The 22,774-nt window shown below is 40.9% G+C and overlaps 1 protein-coding gene across 2 annotated transcripts in view; it reads right to left on the bottom strand.

Moving 5' to 3' along the window:
* Nucleotides 1–10,110: 10,110 nt before the first annotated feature.
* Nucleotides 10,111–22,774, bottom strand: part of klhl8 (kelch-like family member 8) — a 40,627-nt gene continuing 27,963 nt past the window's right edge. For both annotated transcript variants that reach the window (XM_080190889.1, XM_080190899.1), the window contains exons 5-10: nucleotides 20,793–20,936; nucleotides 20,600–20,711; nucleotides 18,366–18,534; nucleotides 15,291–15,450; nucleotides 14,080–14,281; nucleotides 10,111–12,407 (exon numbers count right to left, since the gene is read on the bottom strand). In XM_080190889.1, the coding sequence (XP_080047015.1) occupies nucleotides 12,284–12,407; nucleotides 14,080–14,281; nucleotides 15,291–15,450; nucleotides 18,366–18,534; nucleotides 20,600–20,711; nucleotides 20,793–20,936 (911 nt within the window). In that variant the 3' untranslated portion in view covers nucleotides 10,111–12,283. The remainder of the gene's footprint in view (nucleotides 12,408–14,079; nucleotides 14,282–15,290; nucleotides 15,451–18,365; nucleotides 18,535–20,599; nucleotides 20,712–20,792; nucleotides 20,937–22,774) is intronic.

Here is a 22,774-nt window from a genome sequence, read left to right as displayed (position 1 = left end):
AGCCCCCATTAGCAGGAGTTATGGCAGAATATTTCAGCACAAATTCAGACTTGTTAAAATAATGAAGTTGTTTTTGATACCAGCCGCAGATGGCTGCCAGCAGGCAGTGGTGTTAAGTTGAACTTTGCGTGCCAAGTGATGACTGGTGCAATAAAGAGCCCATTATGTGGTGATTGCGAATGCCATTGATGGCAGGTCAAACCCTCCGAAACAAATAAAGCAGAAAACAAAATCAATTTTCAGGAATCTTTTCCGATAAAACTTCTTTTGAAAGTTGGGGGAGGCTCAGTAGCACCACACATTGGAGCATGCCCAAGTGACCATATTTCCTTTGTGCTGTAGTGGAGGGAGGCTGAGACAGAACCTATGTTTCTCCCAAAGGCAGGCAGAGAGAATCAGACATTCATTGGTGGCTCCTGAGCATCTCCTAGTGGCCAAGTTAAGAAGAACATTGGCAGAAGCCTGAAAGCAGACAGATCATCAATCAGCCTCGTCTTTCTTTTCTGCCACATATGGTGGTTGTCAAAGGAATACTAACAGTCTGGAGAGAAACAAAAAAAGGTCAGGAGCTCAGCCTGTAGCTCTAGAAAGTTGGAACTGTTTGATTAATTCAATTTAAAAGAATGCATGGCACTTTTACATAAGTTTTCTAACTCTGAAATGCCTTTGGTCTTCCACACATAGCCAAACCTCTTCACGTGTTGATTTACTATAAATGTCCTTCGCTCCAGTGCAACCATCTTCATCCTGGTCATTCCTCAGTTACAACCCCTATCTTTGCTCTTTCGTGTTCAAAAGGCACAACCTGAGTATACACAATGCACAGCTGCCTTTCGATCCCTATAGTGCAGAGAGAGGCCATTCAGCCCACCAAGTCTGCACTGACCACAATCCCACTTAGGCCCTATCCCCATAACCCTGTGCATTTACCTTAGCTAGTCTCCCTGACGCTAAGGGGCAATTTAGCATGGCCAGTCCACCTAACCTGCACATCTTTGGACTGCAGGAGGAAACTGGAGCACCTGGAGGAAACCCATGCAGACACGGGGAGACTGTGAAAACTCCACACAGACAGTGACCCAAGCCTGGAATTGAACCTAGGTCCCTGACGCTGTGAGGCAGCAGCACACACCACTGTACCACCCTTGTGCCAACATGCCACCTTGTCTGCAATATACCCATTATCTTTGTTACGTTTGCTCTTCTTCAGGAACATTTTGGATTTCCTGAGCTCCTGCTTCCTTTTCCCTCTCCTGGTGCTGCTCCTCCTCACCCTGTGCCATTCTATATTGGGCCTTTCTTTTCTTCGTTCAGATGAGGCAGGGTTGCGAAAAGTCTGTATTCCTGACACCTCTTTGTATCAGTGAACAAATAGATTTGATAACTTTATGAGGCTTTTCCTTACCAGCTTCCCCTCCGTCTCCAAGCCAGCAAGCCTGTGCTACGCCCTGAGCTTGTCCTCCTTTTGGACATTACAATCCCAGCCCAGATGTTGCAGGTGAAGGATATCCTGGAGGACAACAGGTGGATGCTGCTCCCCTTCATAAATGACTGTGCATTCAGACACTGTGCTTTCATCTGGGAAATTACAGCCACGTACGAGAACCATCCATCAGGCAATTTGTCATCTTACCTCCCTGAGCCTCGATGGAGAGAGAACGTAACCTTGGATGATGGAAAGATGCCTTGTCAGCCTTGGGCATTTCACTGGGAATGTGGAGGCCCTTGGAGTGTGATTCCAGCTGCTGCCCGGTGGCTGTGCCCCTTGAACCAGTTCACCTCCATCTCTTGTTTTCATGCCTCTGCCAGGAATAGAAAGATGCCCAAGGAACATCTCATCAATGCCGGCTTCAAACCTCAACATTGCTCACCTGGAAGCTTGATCCATCTTTGATCCATCTTCAAAGTCGGGAGAATAAAATTCCAACATTTTTCCTTCCATCGGGATTTTTTGACTCACTCCAAATGAAGTGCCCCTGCCCACCACGATTCCCACTGATGGCGGCGCAAGATTCTACCCCATAAGTCGACACCAGATTCCAGAGGTAAGTGCTATACTTGGAGCTCAATTGCAGCAGGAGACTCCCAGGAGGAGAGCAGGAGACACATTGGCAATAGCCGCAAAGCATTCCAGAAATGATTGAACATCTCCACCGACTCACTGAAGTCTCTGGCTTGTGACCAACAAAAACGGAGGAGGCTTTTCCAGGTAGGCACTGGAAACTTTGAGAGGATTTGCCAGGAACATGTCAAAGTGATGTTGAGGCATTAGAGAGAGAGAGAGCCAAACCTGCAAACAAACAACTCATTGAGCTGATCGTCCACATGCCCTCTGAGAACCCCTCCAATCGGAGTGGAAGCAAGTCATCATCAATCCCAAGGGACTGCATAAAAAGAATGGATAATGCAGAGTAAAATTCCTTGCTCTCTGCCCAACATTTACATCTCTAATAATTTCCAGAGGTCTATGATTTAAAAGCATATGTGTCTAGACACAGCACATAGTTGCCATGCAACAGTAGTGTTACAATCTGCATATTAATTAATCACAGGGATATGCTTGACAAGAAGAAAATGCAGCAATCCCAGAAATAATAGCTATTGGACAGCTGGGTTAGAATAACACATCTTCAACCTTCAGCGTGGATTCCAAAGGCAATTTCAATACTTGTTTTTTTCTGAGAATGTGTTTCAATTTTGGTTAACAGGAAATGTGATAACATAATAAACATATGCTTCTTGGAGAGACTACAGTACAATCGGCAGAAAAATCTACGGGCGTTTACTCGACCTCCCACTGTGAAATATTGGCAGAAGCCCCTCGTGATACAAACTCTCTCTAGGGTGACCATCTGTGGAAATCCATTTGTTTTAAATATCGCTGAAAGATTTATTTAGTCCCAAGATGCAAATATAGACTCTAATAAAATGACTATCCATGCCATTGTAGATGATTTGGTGGATGAGTTAGTTTATACATCCTGCTCACAGCATTAAACCTGTCTCAGTTAATGTATCGTGTCCTCTGTTACTGCCTCCTCCATCTTTCTGCTGCGTTTAACATGGTCAACCATGCAAACTTCTTCCATTACTTCCTTTCGTGATTCAACTCAGTGGGTTTGCCCCCATCCCCATGGTTCCAGTTCTCCTGTCTCCTTGTCGAGAATAATCTCAGCTTTAGTGTTGCTGCAGATGTCATTCAGACTTCTGAGCAATGTTCCCACTAGGCTGTGGAAGTTCTTTGGCTGTGCAGGGATAGGGAATGTACTACACAGCGGATAAACAGACCATGCGCAAACAGTGGTCCCTTTAAGGTGTGTGGTCATAGAGCAATCTTAAAGGGGCTGTGCAGTGCACCAAATAGGCCATGCAAAGAAAAGGAAAATTAGAGGGAACATTGTGAGAGACATGCACCAATCTTCCAAGTTTAACATTTATAATTATAGGGCTTTGTTAAGGTGAGTCAAAAACTTACCCCTCCATTCAATTAGTGCAATATAAACTATATTAATGCACAGACAATGATAATATTCGACCTATCAATAAATCTCAAATTTCAAATTGTAAAATGAGAAAAAATATACAGTAAAGCCTTCACTAGCTAAATTTTCACATTTGCACCTTTAAAACACTATCACAGATATTAAAGACTTAATTTAGTCTTGCATTTGAACTTGTAAGATAGATCGCAAAGTTGACAGCAAATATTTGAACAGCATCTTACATATATAAGCTGGAATCTCTCTATTTTTCTAGTTCATATTCTCATTTAATAGGTTTATTTTCAACATTTGTTCCAGTTCCAACGTGGTCTGCTGCAATATTGTGCACAAAATGGGCCAGGCTTATACAGGCCTTTACATTGCCTCGGGCTGAAATTATGTACAATATTCATGATACATTCAATTGAAATTCTCCCGTCAGCTGTTTTAACAGACATGGGGCCAGGAATTGGGTTGCCCTGTTTTTTTTTGGGTGCAGGAATTTAGTATTCACCCTGCCTGCAGCAGCTTAAAATGAGGTGGGCAGGCAGCATGGCAAAATTGACGCATTCATCTCATCTCTAAGCTTGATGTGTGGACTTAAGGAGCTCCCATGCCAAGTTCCTCACTACAGTCCTGCCAGTGCCCTCTACAAACCACAGTGGGCCAAGTAGCATTCTGAATTAATCAAGATAAAAGCAAATTATTGTGGTGCTGGAATCTGAAACAAAAACAGAAAATGTTGGAAAATCACAGCATCAGTGCAGAGAGAGAACAGGACCTGTCAGACCTGTTGAGATTTTCCAGCATTTTCTGTTTTTGTTTTTGAATTAACCATGTGCTCACTCAGTAAAGTGAGGTTGCAGCAATTCACTGCAAGTTTCTGAATGATCAATTTGGAGTACTGAGAGACAAGGAGAATGTCACCCTGGAGGGACTGGACAGCTAGCTGGAGGCCAGGAGAAGAGATATGTTTCCACCTGGGGGCAGCAGTGTGTTGTAGCTGGGAATGGTCACAGGTGACCAAGGTCAGTGAACGGATACATCATTCCCACCATAACACAAAGGGTTTCGAGTCTGGATGAAAGCTCATCCAAACTCAAAACGTTGGCTCTATTCTCTCTCCACAGATATTGGCAGATGTGCTGAGATTTTCCAGCATTTTCTGTTTTTGTTACCACAGCGCCCATCCCTCACGTTGCTGAACGTATTGCAACTTCATCACTCAGTCAGCAACAAACTCTGGCATTCAAAACTCACCCCTTACAACTACACCTCAAACCAAACACACCTTCCAACCATGCCAACTGAACACTCACTCTCCTAGCCTCCTGCATCACAGTGCCAGGAATCTGGGTTCAATTCCCAGCTTGGGTCATTATCTGTGCAGAGTCTGCATGCTCTCCCCGTGTCTGCATGGGTTTTCTCCAGGTGCTCTGACTTCCTCCCAGAGTCCAAAAGTTGTGCTGGTTAGGTGCACTGGCCATGCTAAATTCTCCCTTAGAGTACCAAACAGGCACTGGAGTGTGGCAACAAGGGGATTTTCACAGTAACTTCATCGCAGTGTAAATGTAAACCTACTTGTGATACTAATAAATAAACTTAAAACTTTTATCTCCAGAAACATACTATAAGATCACGATACCTCGTGGGATACCCCAACATATCGTCCCTAAGCCTGTCAGACATTATGTCTCTATTTTTGATAGCAGCCTCACAAAGCATCTTCGCTAAAACAGTCTCACACGGGCATCCTTTAATTGATAAAGGGGGCCTACAAAAGCTATTAGTATTTTATGGCCTTGTCAGTGAAGTTAACTGAATCTCTAAGGGATGTGGTCAACTCACCTTGCTTCAGGATATTCCCCGATTATAGCCCTGTTGTGTTTATTATCAACATAATGAAACACAACTATATACTGCTTATCAATTCAAAGGCTGAGCCTTTTATTACTACCTACAATTAAAAAGGGTATCATCATGTTACTATTAATCCTCGTCAATTCTCATAAGTCCCTTACCATAACTCCTTCGTTTGCTAAAACATTAATATCTTTCTGACTCTGTTTTGATTAGAAACTGTGAAGGCAGCTTCATTAAAACTCACTCTTGTATCAGTTGTTTCTGATAGGGTGTCTGGTGATGCAATTAAGTTTCCTTTATGGTCTTGTGATTCCAACAGTTGGGGTGCTTTAAAGGAATGTATCTGTGTGTTTGGAATCAAAGCTATTACATGTACATTTAAAACTACAAAGTATTTAACGCACTTCATTACAATTACTAACAAACTTGCTCCCCATTGAAAAAGTGAGTTCTACATTTACGTTGATTAAACAAAAACCTTAGCAGAGTTTGCCAATCTTATAGTAGCCCTTTACTTTTCTATCTTTCTGCAGTTCACTAGGCTGACTGAAAAGCTTGTCTCATGAGAAAAGGTTGAACACAATGAGCCTATACCTTCGATTTGATTTATAAGTGTCACATCTACTAGTATACAGTGAAAAGTATTGTTTCTTGCGTGCTTATAGACAAAACATACTGTTCATAGAGAAGATAATAAGACCACAAGGCACAGAAGCAGAATTAGGCCACTCAGCCTTTCAAGTTTGCCCTGCCATTCAATCATGACTGATATTTTTCTCATGCCAATTCTCCTGCTTTTTCCCCATTACCCCTGATCTCCTTATCAAGAACCTATCTACCTCTGTCTTAAAGATACTCAATACCTGGTCTCCACAGCCTTCTGTCGCAAGAGTTCCAGAGTTACCACTCTCTGATGAAGAAATTCCTCCTCATCTCTGTTTTAAAGTATTGCCCCTTTTGCCCGAGGTTGTGCCCTCTGGTTCTAGTTTTTCCTACTCTATCCAGGCCTCGCAATATCCTGTTCATTTCAATAAGATCCCCCCGCATCCTTCTAAGCTCCAGAGTCCTCATTCATTCCTCATACTGCATTCTTGTGAACCTCCACTGGGCTCTTTCCAAGGCCAATACATCCTTCCTTTAATACGGGGCTCAAAACTGTTCACAATATTCCAAATGGGACCTGACTAGAGTCTTATACAGCCAGAAACAAGAGGCTGCAGAATATAGTGTTACAGTCATAGCTTGCATGGAGGGAAAGATCTAAGTTAATGCAAGGTAAGAGTCTGATGGCAGCAGGGAAGAAGCTATTCTTGAGTTGGTAGATATGTGACCTCAGACTTTTGTACCTTTTTCCTGACAGAAGGCAGTGGAAGAGAGAATGTCCAGTTAGGTTCATTGGGTATGCTAAATTGCTTCTTAACATTCAAGGATTTGTAGCTTAGGTGGATTATCATGTTAAGTACACAGGGTTACCAGGATGGCACAGAAAGGAGGGCCTAGGTGGGATGCTCTTTCAGAGAGTCAATGCTGTCTCAATGGGCCCGATGGCCTCCTTCTGCACTGTAGGGATTCTATGGTTCTATGGTTAAGGGGGGCTGACAGGAAACTGGAGTTAAGGTCACAATCAGATCACCCATGATCTTACTGACTGGCAGAACAGCCTTAAGGGCTGTATGATGTACTCCTGCTTCTATTTTGTGATTTTCATGTGTCTCAGTCTATGTCTCTGAGAACAGCCTGCACAATCACTAATTCCACAGTTCCAGCTGTGGGCCAGAACCTGCAACTGATTATGAGCAAATATTGGCCGCATTTATTTGCAACTTGTGGGATTTTCACAGTAACATCATTGCACGTTAATGTAAGCCTACTTGTGGCACTAATAAATAAACTTTTTAAAAGTGGGTCCAGACCAGATTGGTCCCTTGCGAGGAGAGGACATACTCAGCAGTTTGTCTGTAATGTGTAATTTAATCCAGTCACTGTCAGGGAGACAAGCAGACTTCAGACCTCACACACAGTGCAGGGACACCTGGCGCAGAGAGGGTGGGATGGGGAAAGAGGAGGACCTTCTCATTGGTCTGCTCCTGCATCTGGCCAAGTCGGACATTAATAGGTCCAGGCAGCAGGCAGGCATTCTGACGGTCTGTCCCTATTTGGCAACTGTGTTCACTCTCGGGTGTCCCTGGAAAGGGAGCACATGGTGTCTGCTGGCACGATCAAGGCCTTGCGCTACTGGCAAAGTCACATTTATTACCCAACCTTGGTTACTCTGACATGATAAAATACTGTGGATGCTGGAATCTGAAACAAAAACAGAAAATGCTGGAAAAATCTCAGCATGTCTGACAATATCTGTGGAGAAAATAGAGCCAACATTCCAAGTTTGGATGACTCCTCATCAGAGCTAAAAACAAATAAGATCAGAAGAGATTTATACTATGAGGGTGGTGGTGGGGTGGGGTAGGGGGAGGGTTTTGCTGTAACTGGACAAAGAAAATGTAAATGCTGATGGAGAAATCTGAGAAAGGTGCTTCAAGTGCCTATTAAGTGATCAGTGTTGTGAATGGTAGAACAGAGGTACAGATGGTTAAGGGACTGCCTAAGGAATATGGCGGTTGCCCTGAAAGGAGGGTGGGTAGGTTTGGGAGCAAGAAGGAGTGCAAGAATGGGGAAATGGAAGTGAGAATGAAGGGTGATAAAAAATGGATGAATGAGATAAAAAGAAATGAAATAAAATAAATGGAAATGAGGTTAAGGTGGAGGGGAGATTTCATGTTCTGAAGTGATTTGAGTTCAATGTTCAGTCTGGAAGGCTGTAAATGCCCAATTGAAAGATGAGGTGTTGTTCCTCCAGTTTGTGCTGGGGTTCACCAGAACATTGCAACAGACTGAAGGTGTTCTGCAAAGCAGGCACCCAGTTTCCATTTGGTCTCTTCAATGTAGAATAGACCCCATTGAGGGCAGGGAGTGCAATAGACCGGATTGAAGGAGATGCATGCAAAATGTTGCTTCACCTGAAAGGGGTATTTAGGAGCTGGGACAATGAGCAGGGAGGAGGTAAAGGGCAGGTGTTGCATATTTCACAGCATGATACCAATCTATTTATAAAATGTTCTAATTTCTTTGCATATTTCCATCAATACTTATCTACCCTCTTATTACCCAGAGTTCGGGGCTTCTTGCAAAGCTGGTGCTTAAGAGTTAATATTCTTTCCAGAATTGGTCGATTAGGCAAAATGTGGATTCCAGTTCTGAGCCCCTTACTTTAGAAAAGATGTCAAAAGCCATAATTGAGGCTGCAGAAAAGATTTGCTAAGTTTATTTCCAGATTTGGAGGTGTTAGGTAGGAGAAAGACAGAAGCTTTATTTCTTTTGGAACGTCAGTTTTGATTAATCAAAACATGGGAAAGAAATCATCTCTCCACTGGTCAGTGACTTGGTAACTAAGGGCAATCAAGTTATCAAGATTGCAAAAAGAGGGGTTAGAAGAGATTGCCACCCATCATATGCTCCACTATCCCCCACTCACAACAACAAAAGAATAATTTGGCACAATAAATCCCCTAACAAAATCCATCATGAGGACAGAACTTATAATTGCTTTTAAAAGGGAGCAGGATGAATACAAGAGCAATGCTAAATGGGAGAGGGGAACTAAGCACCTATTTCCTTTAGATGAGACTTCTCTGCAAACGGTCTTTTATTTAGAACAACCACATCAATATTCTGTCTATGCAGCTTTCTGGTTCAGGGCTGTTCTACACCTTGGTCCTATATTATTGTTGGTAAGTTTGCTGACATTCCATGAGCTGAATATCATCTAGTAGCTGATTGCCCTATGAGTCTTTTTACATTTTTTGACCACATCGATTACTGACCACCTAACAGCAGTGAGCTGGCAGGTACAGGGACGACAGGCTATGTTTAACATTTCTTTTCTTCCCTTCCTTGGATTGGGGAAGCCATCGCAACTAAAAATGATCTGCTCTGTCACTTTAGGACACGTCACACATGATCCAAACTGTGGCAAACAAACATCACCAAGGCCATCTGCATGCAGGGTTGTGATAAAAGACTGCCAGTAGCATCCCATACCTGCCCTCATCTTCATTTTCCCACAGGACTTAGCAATATCTGACCTGCTGGTTGATTTGATTTGCTGCACAATCTGCACCGAGAGTATATTTAGGGCTGTGAGCTTTGTCCAGTTCTGCTCCCATTCTCTCGTTTGAGGCAACCAATGCTGCACTGGTGCAATGGGTGCGTAAGTGCAGTGGCTGAAAGAATGTAGGTTTTAGTTCTGGAGTCATCTTTGAATTGCTAAACAAGCTGGACTGCTTCACCAACCCTTTCCAACATTACCACCTGGTCTGTGTGTTGTTCCACACCATTAGCCAACAAAAGATTTTATCTTGGGGGTGGGAAAGAGGATGGGGGAAAATTTTATCAATTTTCCCATACGCTGCCAACCAAGGTTGATAATCCTCACTTGCCGAAAGCTAACCAGCTTAGGTGTGCCAAGCACTCACCATCATACCTCTGCCCATTGTTCTAAATAGGGATCAGCACGTGAAGCCAGGCAGGAGTTTGATTAGGAGGGGTTATTTCAGACAGACCGCACAGCCTCTTAACTCTCTTCACCTTCCTAGCCCTTCGACTCCCTGAAAAGGCAGAGGTATAATTGCAATTACAACGATTACTGAAGTGGTTTTCGTAAGAACATGGACAAAAATTTAAATTGAAAAAAAAAGTTGACAAAAAGTGCACACAGATGTAAATATTTTAATATATTATATATATTTAATATTACAATGTCAGTGCCTGAATAACAAGGTAACAAATCTTATTTGTATACAAAGATTATGACACTGCAAAACACTCCCTCAAGCTACAAAGGATTTAATGTAGCACAACATTGCAAAAAAAGTTAAATTTTATTGCATTTTGAAATATTGTCACAACCACAAATAAACTGCTTCAAATAATTTACAAATAACATTACAATAAAGCAAAAAGCTAAAATAAATTCTCTTTCAAATAAGCATAACATTATTTTGATGTTTTTACTTGAGCAATTATTCATGCTTTCAATTATTACAATAAACCCCACCTCAACAGGAAAACGATTGCTGAGATACTAAATTAAAGACCACTAGCTGTATGTCAGCAATGCATTGCTTAAATATGAGTGGAGTTAAATATTGACAAGTGGATTCCCCTTGCATATTATCTGCCAGTTCAGAAAACAAACGGTCATGATAAGGAGAATTCTTAGCCATTCAGTACAGTAGAAATATATTTGTTGCAGAGCCTGAAGCATTCAAAAATATATATTATTTCCTGCTTTTGTACATCACCTCACAGGATGCTGTAAATTATAACTTGAAGTAGTTTGAATACCAACGCTCCTTATTGCTATTGGATTATTTCTAATTTAAAAAATGTGGTCAGCAGTTCTGTATATATTTGCTTTCTCTCATTTCTTTCCTAGTCCTAATGTGGGAGGGTTTTTTTTCCCCTGTCTCTCAAGTCTTCTCTGCGCTACCCACAATTCTTCAACTAAGAGGCCTTTGTCAATACTCCTGAGTAAGTGATCACAAATGAGGCCTAGGCTGGAGATGTCCTTGTGTTTTACACTCCCTGTATGGAAAAGCACATTCCATGAGGAACCTGGTTGTAATCAGGAACTGTGTGTGTAAAAGTACAGAAGCAGTCTCAAAGTCTTTCCAAACTTAAAAAAGAAATACACTGTGTATATCCCTTTTTGTTTCATTTTCAAAAATCCATATTCATTTTTACTGAAAACAAAAATGCAAGAAAAAAATCAGTTAAAATAAAAATACTTAGATAATTCCTAGAGATCTGAAGGTGTATCAACTAATGCAATGTTTAAGAGGTGTTCTTTCTCAAAGCATCTATGGAACATAGTTTTGAGAGCAATGACAGATGATATAAAATAGAGATCAAAGATACTTGTGAAAATTTTAGCCCATTTGGTTCTCCCAAAAAAATATAATTAGGAAAATGGTACCACTTCCAATTTGCACAGGAATGCAGATCACAAACGAACACACAGCAGTTCAGTTTGGACAAAGCAAAAAGGAGAAACCTACTAATTAGTTAACAACCAATTTGAAAATTGCAAGAAACTTTTGTACAAAATGTTAATTCATTAAGTCAAGATTTATAAATCATAGAACTCTTGTACAATCTTGTAGATAATGGAGTAGTGCACCATTGCATTTAACTTCACAAAACAGGCGGATTATTGCTTGGTAAACTTCTTGCTGAACACCCAGGTAACTATGTATAGCACAGAAGTTTTACAGAGAAAACAAGGCCACATACTTTTTGTGAATGACTTAGAAAGAGAAAACTGGGGGAGAAGAAATGTGGTGGGGAGGGGGCAGAATATATATTAAATATGTCCTAAGATACTTCATAACAGCAAACTCATTTTTCAATGTGAAATATAAACAACAAAATTTGTGCTTTTTGTTTGTCACATTTTAAAACTGCCGTCAAGCATGTCTTTCTCCAGCATGTATTCTTGCCACCATACTGCAAGGAATAGCACAACTGGATTTATATATCTGATGCCACTACTGCAGAGCTCAACTAACATAAATGCAATTCATAAAGTGAGCAGCAGTACAATTGGAGCTAACCAGGGAGGTGGCAGAAGATCAACAGGGATTCAATTTACAAAAACCACTTCCATTCTTTAAAATGGAAAATAAGGCCATTTACAACACTTCAGAGAAATCAAAACCGTGTTCAAGAAAAAGTTATGTACTGTTTTTAATAAGGACAAAACAATATCAGAATATATGATCTATTTCCTCGGCCTTCTTTCTCATTCTGCAGTAACTGACTAGTTGGAATGGAAACTTCCCTCTGCGACATTATTGTATTCCACAGGCCAACTGTGAAAGTCACATGCAGTCGACAACATTGCTGGATCCTTGACCCACATCTCTGATTTGGCTGACCAGACAGGCGCACACGGCAACCCCAGCTCCAGCCCTGCAGTGTGAAATAGATCCAACCAACTCCCATCTAGAAGTGGAGTAAATGCAAAGGAAAAAAAAAAGACATCATGAAAAGCACCATCTAATAAAGCCATTGGATTTCGTCCCTCCCAGGGAGAAATCATCTACATTGATCCTTACCATTCTTGTGACCCTAATGCAGGAATGCATCCTGATCATTGTTTCTCTCTTCTAAGTAGCTTCTGTCAGCATGCTCTGATGCACCAGCAAGGTAACTAAATTGAGTAAACTGCAGGCAGCCAGTCTGTCAGTATCACAGTAACCTTTTATATAGATCATTATGTTTCCTACTCTAACTGGAAAGAAACATCCAGTCCAAATGTTTTGCATTTGTATTCCCACTACATAGTATGTAGAGACAGAGTGGAAAGATATCCACAGGAATATTTGATTTAAGATAAAAAGGTAAAGTTGCCATAGTCTCCCCTTGCTAACCAACTTCCCATTAGATTTTAACTACACTATGCAATCCTAGAGGGTGAAGTAGGGAAGTCTTGCCAAAACTGTACAGGGCATCTGATGAGATCACTGCCCTGTACAGTACCTAGAATACTGCATACAGTTTTGGACATCTTATTTAAAGAGGAGCAGACTTGTATTGGAGACAATATAGAGAAGATTCATTTAGCTAATTCCTGGGACACAAAGGCTGCCTTATGAGGAAAAGTTGAAAGGTCTATACACAAAGGAGTTTAGAAGAATGAGACGTGTTTTTTTTTAAATTTAAGAGTTAACACCATTTCCTCAACACCCACAGGAATGATCTATTGCCTTCACTAGTGACTCTCGGGATAGCTCTAATGAATTCATAAGACTACTGCAAGACTTAAAAAGGATTCGGAACATCATAGGAGAGAGCCAGGAAAGTTGTAGAGGCACAAGAAGTCCATATTTTCTATCCAACAGTAGAGTTATGCTTAAGGCACTAAAGAAAATCAAATCACAGAATTGTTACGATGCAGAGAAGGGCCATTTGTCCCATCATGTCTGCACCAGCTCTCACAATGAATAACGTGACTTAGCGACATTCCCCTGCGCACTGTTTCTCTTCAAGTATTCATTTAATGCCCTCTTGAAATTCTTGATTGTGCGTGTGCGCATGCGTGTTTGGGGGGGGGGGGGGGCGGCGCAGCTGTCATGTGTCATCAAACAACCAAGTTACAGAGGTATTAACACTGACAAAGGTTAGAGTATCCACATGTTATAACTATGTAAAAGGATCATAGGACGTTTATGTTACGGTAATATAATAGTCGATTCTCATTCATTTCAATGTTGAAATCATCAAGTGAAAAGTAATTTCCTTGTTATTATTACATTAGACTACAATGCTCAAACTGATACTTCCCCTCCTTGACATAAATTCCATGGTCCAGGGTTGGTGACACATTCTCTGTGAAAAACAAACCCACAACACCAACTGATACAAAATTGATATTAAATTTGTGGCAATACTAGAGTGGATTGGAGGGGTGCGTTTTGAAGTAAGTGGAAAAGGTCAATTGCAAAACATAAAGAATCTTATACTGTATCAAGTTACAGCTTATGCAAATGAGATAGAGATCAGCCAAAGATTTCCTTTCTAGAATGCGCACTAATGGACAAAGTTACTAAAACCAATTACAACATTCACATTTTGTTCCACATACAACTTGCTGAAAAACCAGACAGACATTTACCTGTTCACCACCGGATCATAAGCTTCCACAGTATTCAGATAAACGTTGCCATTGTGACCACCAACTGCGAAGATTTTACCCATTAGAGTCGCCACCCCAACGCCACCACGAGGCGTTGTCAGCTCTGCCACATACTCCCACTTGTTCATACGAGGATCAAATCGTTCAACAGAGCTGAGTGGAGAGTTATCATCAAAACCACCTAAATGAAAAATACAAACATACCGTGGGTATGAGTACAAAAGGATAAAAACAAAATGGCTGTAATGGCTGAACAGTGTGAAATGTCACCATGTGTGAGAACACAAGTTACAATATTAGTGTCTCCCAGCTGTCAAGATCTAAGTTCAACTAATCAACTGTTAGCCAACAGGCTCTTCACAGAACAAACACTGGCTGACGTATTGTGCACAATTAAGAGTGCATTGGCCATGAACTGCATCCTTCTTCCCAACCACAAAGGTGAAGGAAAGGAAAGCTACCTAACTTCATAAACCAGAAACATTGTATACAAGAAAGTTAAAGCTCTATTCTCAAAATTATGAAACAAGTAAAAGGGTAGTTATTTTAGTGTAATGAAGAGCAATTAACATAAAATAAATTAACACAGCACCAGTTCCAACACCAATTGAAAAACTGTCCAACCCAGAGATGATGCTATATTTCCCTCTTCTGGAGACAATGGGGCTGAGCCAGAAGATGTTACTTATTTCTCAAAATCACAAACACCCCTACCAAATCTTGTTTTTCATGATACAAAATTAATAAACAAGTTGTAACTAGAAGAGATATTATTCCACAAAGCGGGGCTTCTACTGCTCCACAAGGTGCATTTCATTGCTCCTTCAAGACTAAACAGTGGAAGATTAGACGCCTGTAGTTACACATTGCTGGATAGTAATCATATTGCAACAATGCAATGATAAGCCAAGTAGGATATTTAAATGCATTAGAGTTCGCAAGTAGGTTCAACACAGCTTCTATTAATATTCCCATATTTTTTCCATTTCTTTCCTAGTCTCCATATATTATGTACAGTTAAATAGGTTAGCTATTACCAACTTCAGCCAATGCCTTTCTGAATTAACCATAAGGATATAAGAAAACAAACATCTACATTTATTAAGACAGAATCTTGTTAGTCTATTGATGCATATTTATTATACTTTTATTTTCAGGAAAGCGCATTGATATACAAGATTAATACTCACCTACTATGTACAAGCAGCCATTTAATTCGCCAACTCCATTTCCAGCTCTTCTTTGTCCCATGTCCTTAATTTCCATCCACTTGTCCAAATAAGGATCGTATCTCTCAACGCTAGATAAAGATACCACCCCATCATTCCCACCAACAGCATACACGTAGTTCTAAATGTGGTGTAGTGAACAAAAGATTAAATGCAGTTCCATCATGAAACAGGAAAATGAACAGACATAGGAAGTCACATGGAGGCAAGACCTGTGCTGCTGACAGAAACGCAGCATCGTGCTCTCACAACTATACAAAACGAAGGGTGATGCAAACAAGATATAATAGGCGTTAAAATCCATTTATGTTTGTGTTCATATGGTAGACTAAAAAAAATCATAAGTCGTCCAAAAAAGGGAAGTAAATGATTGTTTTAGATTCAGTTATTTGAAAGATATTACAGCCGATTATCACATCTAGTCTGCATTTACAATCACGGAAATTTAACTTCTTGATGGGACCTCCAGGATCTTGTCACAACTGCAATCCACGATAGCTGCCAATTAACAAGTTCTGCCCAAAGTAATGGATAAGCTGTAGGATTGCATTCAACATACTCTGTGAGGACTGGTCATGTGATATTCACTATTTCTCCTGTCACATTGCATGTTTCATCATATCTCATAAACTGATTACCTGTTATCCTTTCTTTCTGTCAACTAATTGCTCTCACCGGATAGATCTAGGCCAAAACCCCATTCAGAATCTGCACAAGTTACTTAACATAAAGGAAACTGAAATGTTCCAGGGGCAGAGGTTAATTCTTCAGCTTTTAATTCATACTCCCCATACAGAACCTTTCCCACTCTCCCAGTTATTGGTTTACCACCACTGTTGCCATATTTCCTAGGTTCTCTCCACTGCAGTTTGCCCGAGGTGCACAAGTTCAAATTTCCTCCTTTCTCCATAGTTACTAGCAGCAGTGCCTGGGACAGTACCCCTCAACTTAGAATGACCAATGGACAAGTTAGTGACAACCTGCAATCTCACTAAGAGTTTCCTTTAAATATTGTACAATTAATTCAAATGCTAGAGTTCCTTTTACAAAGCATTCAGCCTAACCAAACTACTATTCTCCACATATGAACATAAGAACATAAGAAACAGGAGCAGGAGTAGGCCATCTAGCCCTTCGAGCCTGCCCCGCCATTCAATAAGATCATGGCTGATCTGTCGCTGCTCAGTTCCACTTTCCCGCCCTCTCCCCATAACCCTTAATCCCCTCTCTTATCAAAAACCCATCAACCCGCGTCTTAAGAATATTTAGCGAGGCAGCCTCCACCACTTCAACGGGCAGAGAATTCCAGAGATTCACCACCCTTTGAGTGAAGAAGTTCCTCTTCAACTCCGTTCTAAACCGACCCCCCTTTATCTTGAGGCTGTGCCCCCTAGTCCTACTGTCTTTTTTGAGCAGGAAGAGTCTCTCCACCTCTATCCTATCCATCCCATTCATCATCTTATACGTCTCAATGAGATCTCCCCTCATTCTTCTAAACTCCGAGTACAAGCCTAGTTTATTCAGCCTCTCATAGCTCAACCCCCTCAACTCCGTATCAGCCTAGTAAACCTCCTCTGCACTCCCTCCAAGGCCAAAATATCGTTGCGCAGGTGCGGCGCCCAAAACTGCACACAGTACTCCAGCTGCGGCCTCACCAATGCCCTGTACGGCTGCAGCAAGACCTCCCTACTTTTATATTCAATCCCCCTCGCTATGAAGGCCAGCATCCCATAAGCCTTCCTGACCACCTGCTGCACCTGCAAGCTGGGTTTTTGCGACTCATGCACAAGGACCCCGAGGTCCCTCTGCACCGTCGCCTGCTGCAGTTTTCCGCCACGTAAGTAATAGTCCTTCCTACCATTATTCCTACCAAAGTGGACAACCTCACACTTGCCAACATTAAATTCCATTTGCCATTTCCTGGCCCATTCGCCCAGCCTATCTAGATCCTTCTGCAGACTCTCCACACCCTCCGCACAATTTGCCGTTCCCCCAATCTTGGTGTCATCAGCAAATTTCGACACCCTACACTCGGTTCCCTCCTCCAGATATCTATATAAATGGTAAAAAGCTGAGGCCCCAGCACCGACCCCTGGCTCCTCCAACATTTCTTTACATAACTGCATTAATATATCCTTCTATTTCTTGTGTTCATCTTGCTTCCCCTTAAATGTACTGACGCTGTTCGACCAGTCTGTGTTAAAAAGTTCCACATTCTAACATTCTCTGGGTGAAGAGGTTTCTCCTGAATTCTCTATTGGATTTACTAGTGACTTATATATTTATGGCCCCAAGGACTAGTTTCAACCTTCATCTTTTCCGTGTTTGTCCTATCCAATCCTTTCATAATCTAAATTCAGTCTTCTCTTTTCTAGAGAAAAACCCAGCCTGTTTAATCTCCCCTGGTAGGTATAATCTTTCAGTTCTGGTGTATTTCTAATCATTTACTTTTGAATACATTCTCTAGTCCTATATTCTTGGTATAACTTACAGACGAAAACTTTTCACAAAACTCTTGAGTGTGGTCTCTCCAAGGCTCTTCAGGGCAGCATGGTGGTTAGCCCTGCTGCCTCTCAGCACCACAGACCCAGGTTTAATTCCAGCCTTGGATCACTGTTTGTATAAAGTTTGCACGTTCTTCCTGTGTCTGCATTTGTTTCCTCCAAGTGCTCTGGTTTGTACCCATAGTCCAAAGATGTCAGGTTTGGTGGACTGGCCTTGGTAAACGCGTGGGGGTTGGCATGAGCCTGGGTAAGATGCTCTTTCGGAAAGACGATGCAGGCCCGATGGGTTGAATGGCCTCCTTCGCTACTGCAGGGATTCTATGGGTCCAAGTTCAACATCACCTCTTTTTCAAATCAATGTCTCTCAAAATGAGCAAGATTTTAATTTATAGGTTTAGAATTTATGCTCACAACTTTTCAATGGATACCAGAGAGCACCTTAATATTTAGCATTGCTAAACTATTTTAATAATCCTTTTTAAGTCTTCAGAAATAAAGATAACTTTGAGTTAAAAAATGAAGCAATACTTGCCCTGAGCGCAACTGAACCTACACCACCCCTTGGTGTGTTCATTGCTGCCACGGTGCTCCACAGGTCTGAGTCAATGTCATATCTCTCAACGTCACTGAAGCATGTATGGTCATCTAGACCACCTATGGCATAAATTGGACCTCCAAGTGAAGCCAGTGAAATTCCCCTCCTGTAAATAATAAAATCACATTAAGGATATATACTAAAAAGTAACTTTGAAAAAGTTACAATTTCTTGTGTTCCTTACTCAACATCAGCAATCTCCACTAAAGTAGCAAAAATAACACAATGTGGTAAGATAATGTCAACTTGGAGGTAGAAATTTAAACACAATTTAGCTCATGCAAATAATCTCAACCCAACATCGGTCTTCAGAGAGCTGATTATGTGGTCACTGACCGCAAACGGTAAATTATTTCACTCTCTAGTATCTAAACTTGTCTATCGCTTCTCGGTCTTTTGGCTAAGATCAAGTGTAGCATGGACACACTGTGCTTGGTTGAAGTCATTAGGTTACATTTCAGCTTCATTTGAAGCAATTTTTAAAAGTGCCATCTCGACCTTTTGGCTAACATGCAAATGAGATCAATCCCTGGAGGAGAAGCTATGCCTACTCCAATCAGCTTGGATCATGTAGATCAAGCCCAAGACAGGAGGTGAGAGCCCTGTTTTGTTAGCTTGGATCGGGAATGTCTCAACTTGTTTACTGCCCATTCTTAACTGCCCTTGAACTGAGCGCTCAAAGAGCATTTTAAGAACCAACCACATTGCTGCACATTTGGAGTCACAAGTAGGCCAGGCCAGACAAGGATGGCAGGTTTCCTTCCCTAAAGGACTCCAGTAAACCAGATCAATCTTTATGAAAATTGGCCTTCATTATTAAATGTTTTTAATTCTAGAATTTAATTGGATTGAAATTGCATCATCTGTTGTGGTGGGATTCAAACCTGGTCCCCAGAGAATTAGCCTGGGTTGCTAGTCCTGGCATTGCTATTCCAGCAATGATGCCATAATCTCCTCTATTATTAAATTGAAATTCTGAAAACAAAAGCCGAATTTATCATTTTGCAGGACACCTGTTTTAAAATGGACATGAAAGGGCACAACTGAATACCAAGTTGATCAAAAGGACTTTTCTTACACCAAATATGATAACTCCCTGGATTTCTGAATATTTCACTAAATCTTTTTATCTATTTACTGCGCAATGCCAATAATGTTTCACTTGCTGCCATGCAAATCACCTTAATCAACTGTAACATCATATCCTGGGATTTGGACAGGTCAATTGGCAAGTCTGAGACTAAGGGAATGGAACTGCCACACTAAGTGATTGTGTTATGACATCATACAGCAGTTTCAGTGCAGTGGTGATAGTGTTAGAAGAATTTATACAACATCTGCACCATAGAAGTCATCCCAACCTGCTTCATACAGACGTGAGGAACATGGATACAAGATCAATGAAATAATTAGGTGGGATGCCAACAGCTTGATCGACGAAGTGACTTTTAAGGACAGTCTTGAAAAGTGGTGATGGAGAAGAGGTAGACAAGTTCAGGAATGAAATTCCAGATTGTTGGACAAATGTCATTGAAGGCAGTCACCATAAGGTAAGAAATTGGCCAAGAACCGAGTTTGAAGAAAAAGGTTTGTAGAGTTGCAGGTGGTGGAAGTTGGGAATGAGCTTAGAGGGAGTTAAAGATAAGGGCAAAACTTTTAAGAACCAAAGTAGTGAGCGTGACTTAGTGCAGGATAGGATACACGCAACAGATGTAGTGGAATCAATTGGGTGTTTCCAGGGCGGCATGATGGCACAGTGGTTAGCACTGCTGCCTAACAGCTCCAGGGACCCGCATTTAATTCTCGGCTTGGGTCACTGTCTGTGTGGAGTTTGCACATTCGCCCCGAGTCTGTGCGGGTTTCCTCCAGATGCTCCGGTTTCCTCCCACAGTTCAAAGATGTGCGGGTTAGGTGGATTGACCATGCTAATTTGCCCCTTAGTGTCAGAGGGACTAGCTAAGCTCAATACATGGGGTTATGGAGGTAGGACCTAGGTGGATTGTGGTCAGTGCAGACTTGATAGGCCAAATGGTCTCCTTCTACACTGTGGGATTCTATGATTTCTATGAAAATACCATCACAACCTATACAGGTTGGAGATATAGATGTTTGTACCAAAATCAACTCAAAACACCCAGAGATTAAATGCACCCAATTAAAGATAACCCTACCTTTTAGTATTCATGGAAGCTTTCATCATCCATTTGTTTGTCAGTGGATCAAATACTTCCATGCTGCCTAAATGTTCATTTCCATCATGCCCTCCAACTGCATAAATTTTCCCTGTGGTTCAACAAAATAAAAAAGTGATTAGAATGTGTTAAGTTTATCAAACATAAATGGAGTATTTAAATTATTATTCACCATCCACTGAGATTACTCCAACATGTCGCCTTCGGCTGTTCATTTCAGGTGCAAAGAACCAGCTGTTTTTGCTTATTGAGTAACACTCAATACTGCGGAATGGATCACCTGCTCCTCCTCTGCCACCAACACAGAACAAGACACCTGTACCGAACAGAATAAAGACAAGTACTGATTTTTAATACTTTTTAAAAATCGCTTTTTAGTAGAACAACAAAATAATATGTTTGACATAAATCCCAAAATTAAATATAGATTCTAGTAGAGATCAACTTCCCCTTTTATTGGAATTTTTACAGTAATGTGCACAGTATATGCACCAAGGAAATCAAAAGTAAAAAACTGATGATGTATCATGCAAGATATTGTTTCATCTTACAAGTCATTCCTCTAGAAACCTGATCAAGTTTTCAATAAGGGAAACTGATTTTGAAAACGCAAAACTAGTCTGGTCTAAATATACAAGCTAGACGGCTAAATTCAAATGAAAATTAATAGGTTAACTGATAGAAACAAACCACTACCCTTCTCAGGCATAAAATTACACGGTCCTGTTAACTGAGAATACGTAATTTGAATGCTTACTGCATTGTCCAGAAGGAAATTACATTAGAATTCCAGTGTTATACCTACAGCCAATATAAATAATTTAATATATCTATTTTAAGAGAACAGTGTCTCCAGAAAAACAATTATTTTTTCCCAATTTATCAGAAACTTTTGACAATAGTGTAGTAAGACTATGGCTGATTAAAGGCTCTCAAATTTCATATGGTGTGAAAAAACTTCAAGGTTGATAAAAAATACCTGTAGATTTCTTTGTTTAAATGAAGGGTAATGATACTCTGGTAAGGTATAATCTTGTACATAAAATAGAAAATGCCTTTTATTTCAACAACTTTTACAACTACCCCTTTCACAGCCACATTTAATTCTGTTACTGAATCTGTTTTTTAGAACCACAGAACCTTAGAAAAGTTATGGCACAGAAAGAGGCCATTCAGCCCATCATGTCTGCACCATCTGAAAAAAATTAGCTGCCCATTTTAATACCACTTTCCAACACCTGGTCCATTGCCTTGAAGGTTACAGCACTTCAGCTGCAGACCCAGGTACCTTTAAATGGAGTGAGGGTTTCTGCCTCCTCACTAAACCAGGTAGTGAATTCCAGGCACCCACCACCATCTGGGTGAATTTTTACTTCATGCCTCTTCAATCTTTCTTCCAATCACCTTAAATCTGCACCCCCTAGTAACTGACCTCTTTATTAAGGGGAACGGAGTATCCCTGTCTGCTCTATTTAGCCCCTCAATCTTCTACACTTCAATCAGGTCATTCCTCAGTTCCAAGGAAAACAACCCTAGCCTACCCAATTATTCCTCATAGCTGCAATTTTCAAGCCCTCGCAATATTCTTGTTAAAGTCCTCTGTACTCTTTCCAAGGCAATTTTCTTCTTCTTGTCATGTAGTGACGAGAACTGTACACAAAGCTACAGCTTAAGGCTTTACCAACATTTCGTACAGTTCCAGCATTAAATCCCTGCTTTTGTGTTCTATACTCATCCAATAAAGGAAAGCATTCCACACACTTTCTTTACCACCTTAACCACTTATCCTATCACCTTTAGGGATCTGTCAACATGAACTATAAGGATTCTCACTGCCCCGGGTCCCTCAATATCTCTCATTTATTGTTTTCTCTTGCTTTGTTTGCCCTCTCCAAATAAGTTTTCTCACACTTCTCTGAACTGAATTCCATTGCCTCTTTTCTGACTACTCAACTAAATCATTGATCTAAATTTGGAGTCAATAGCTGTCCCCTTCACAATCTACTACGTGGCCAATTTGTGTGTCATCTGTAAATTTCTCAATCATGCTCCCACATTTAAGTTCAAATTATAAATATACATCACAAACAGCAAGGGACCCAATGCCAAACACCATGGAACGCCACTGTAAACCGCTTTCCCTTTGCAAAAACA

The sequence above is a fragment of the Carcharhinus amblyrhynchos genome, chromosome 1 (assembly GCF_965287045.1).
Source record: "Carcharhinus amblyrhynchos chromosome 1, sCarAmb.v2.hapA, whole genome shotgun sequence".
Classification (NCBI taxonomy): domain Eukaryota; kingdom Metazoa; phylum Chordata; class Chondrichthyes; order Carcharhiniformes; family Carcharhinidae; genus Carcharhinus; species Carcharhinus amblyrhynchos.
The sequence above is the reverse complement of the archived record's forward strand: the minus strand, read 5'-3'. Positions and strand labels throughout refer to the sequence as shown.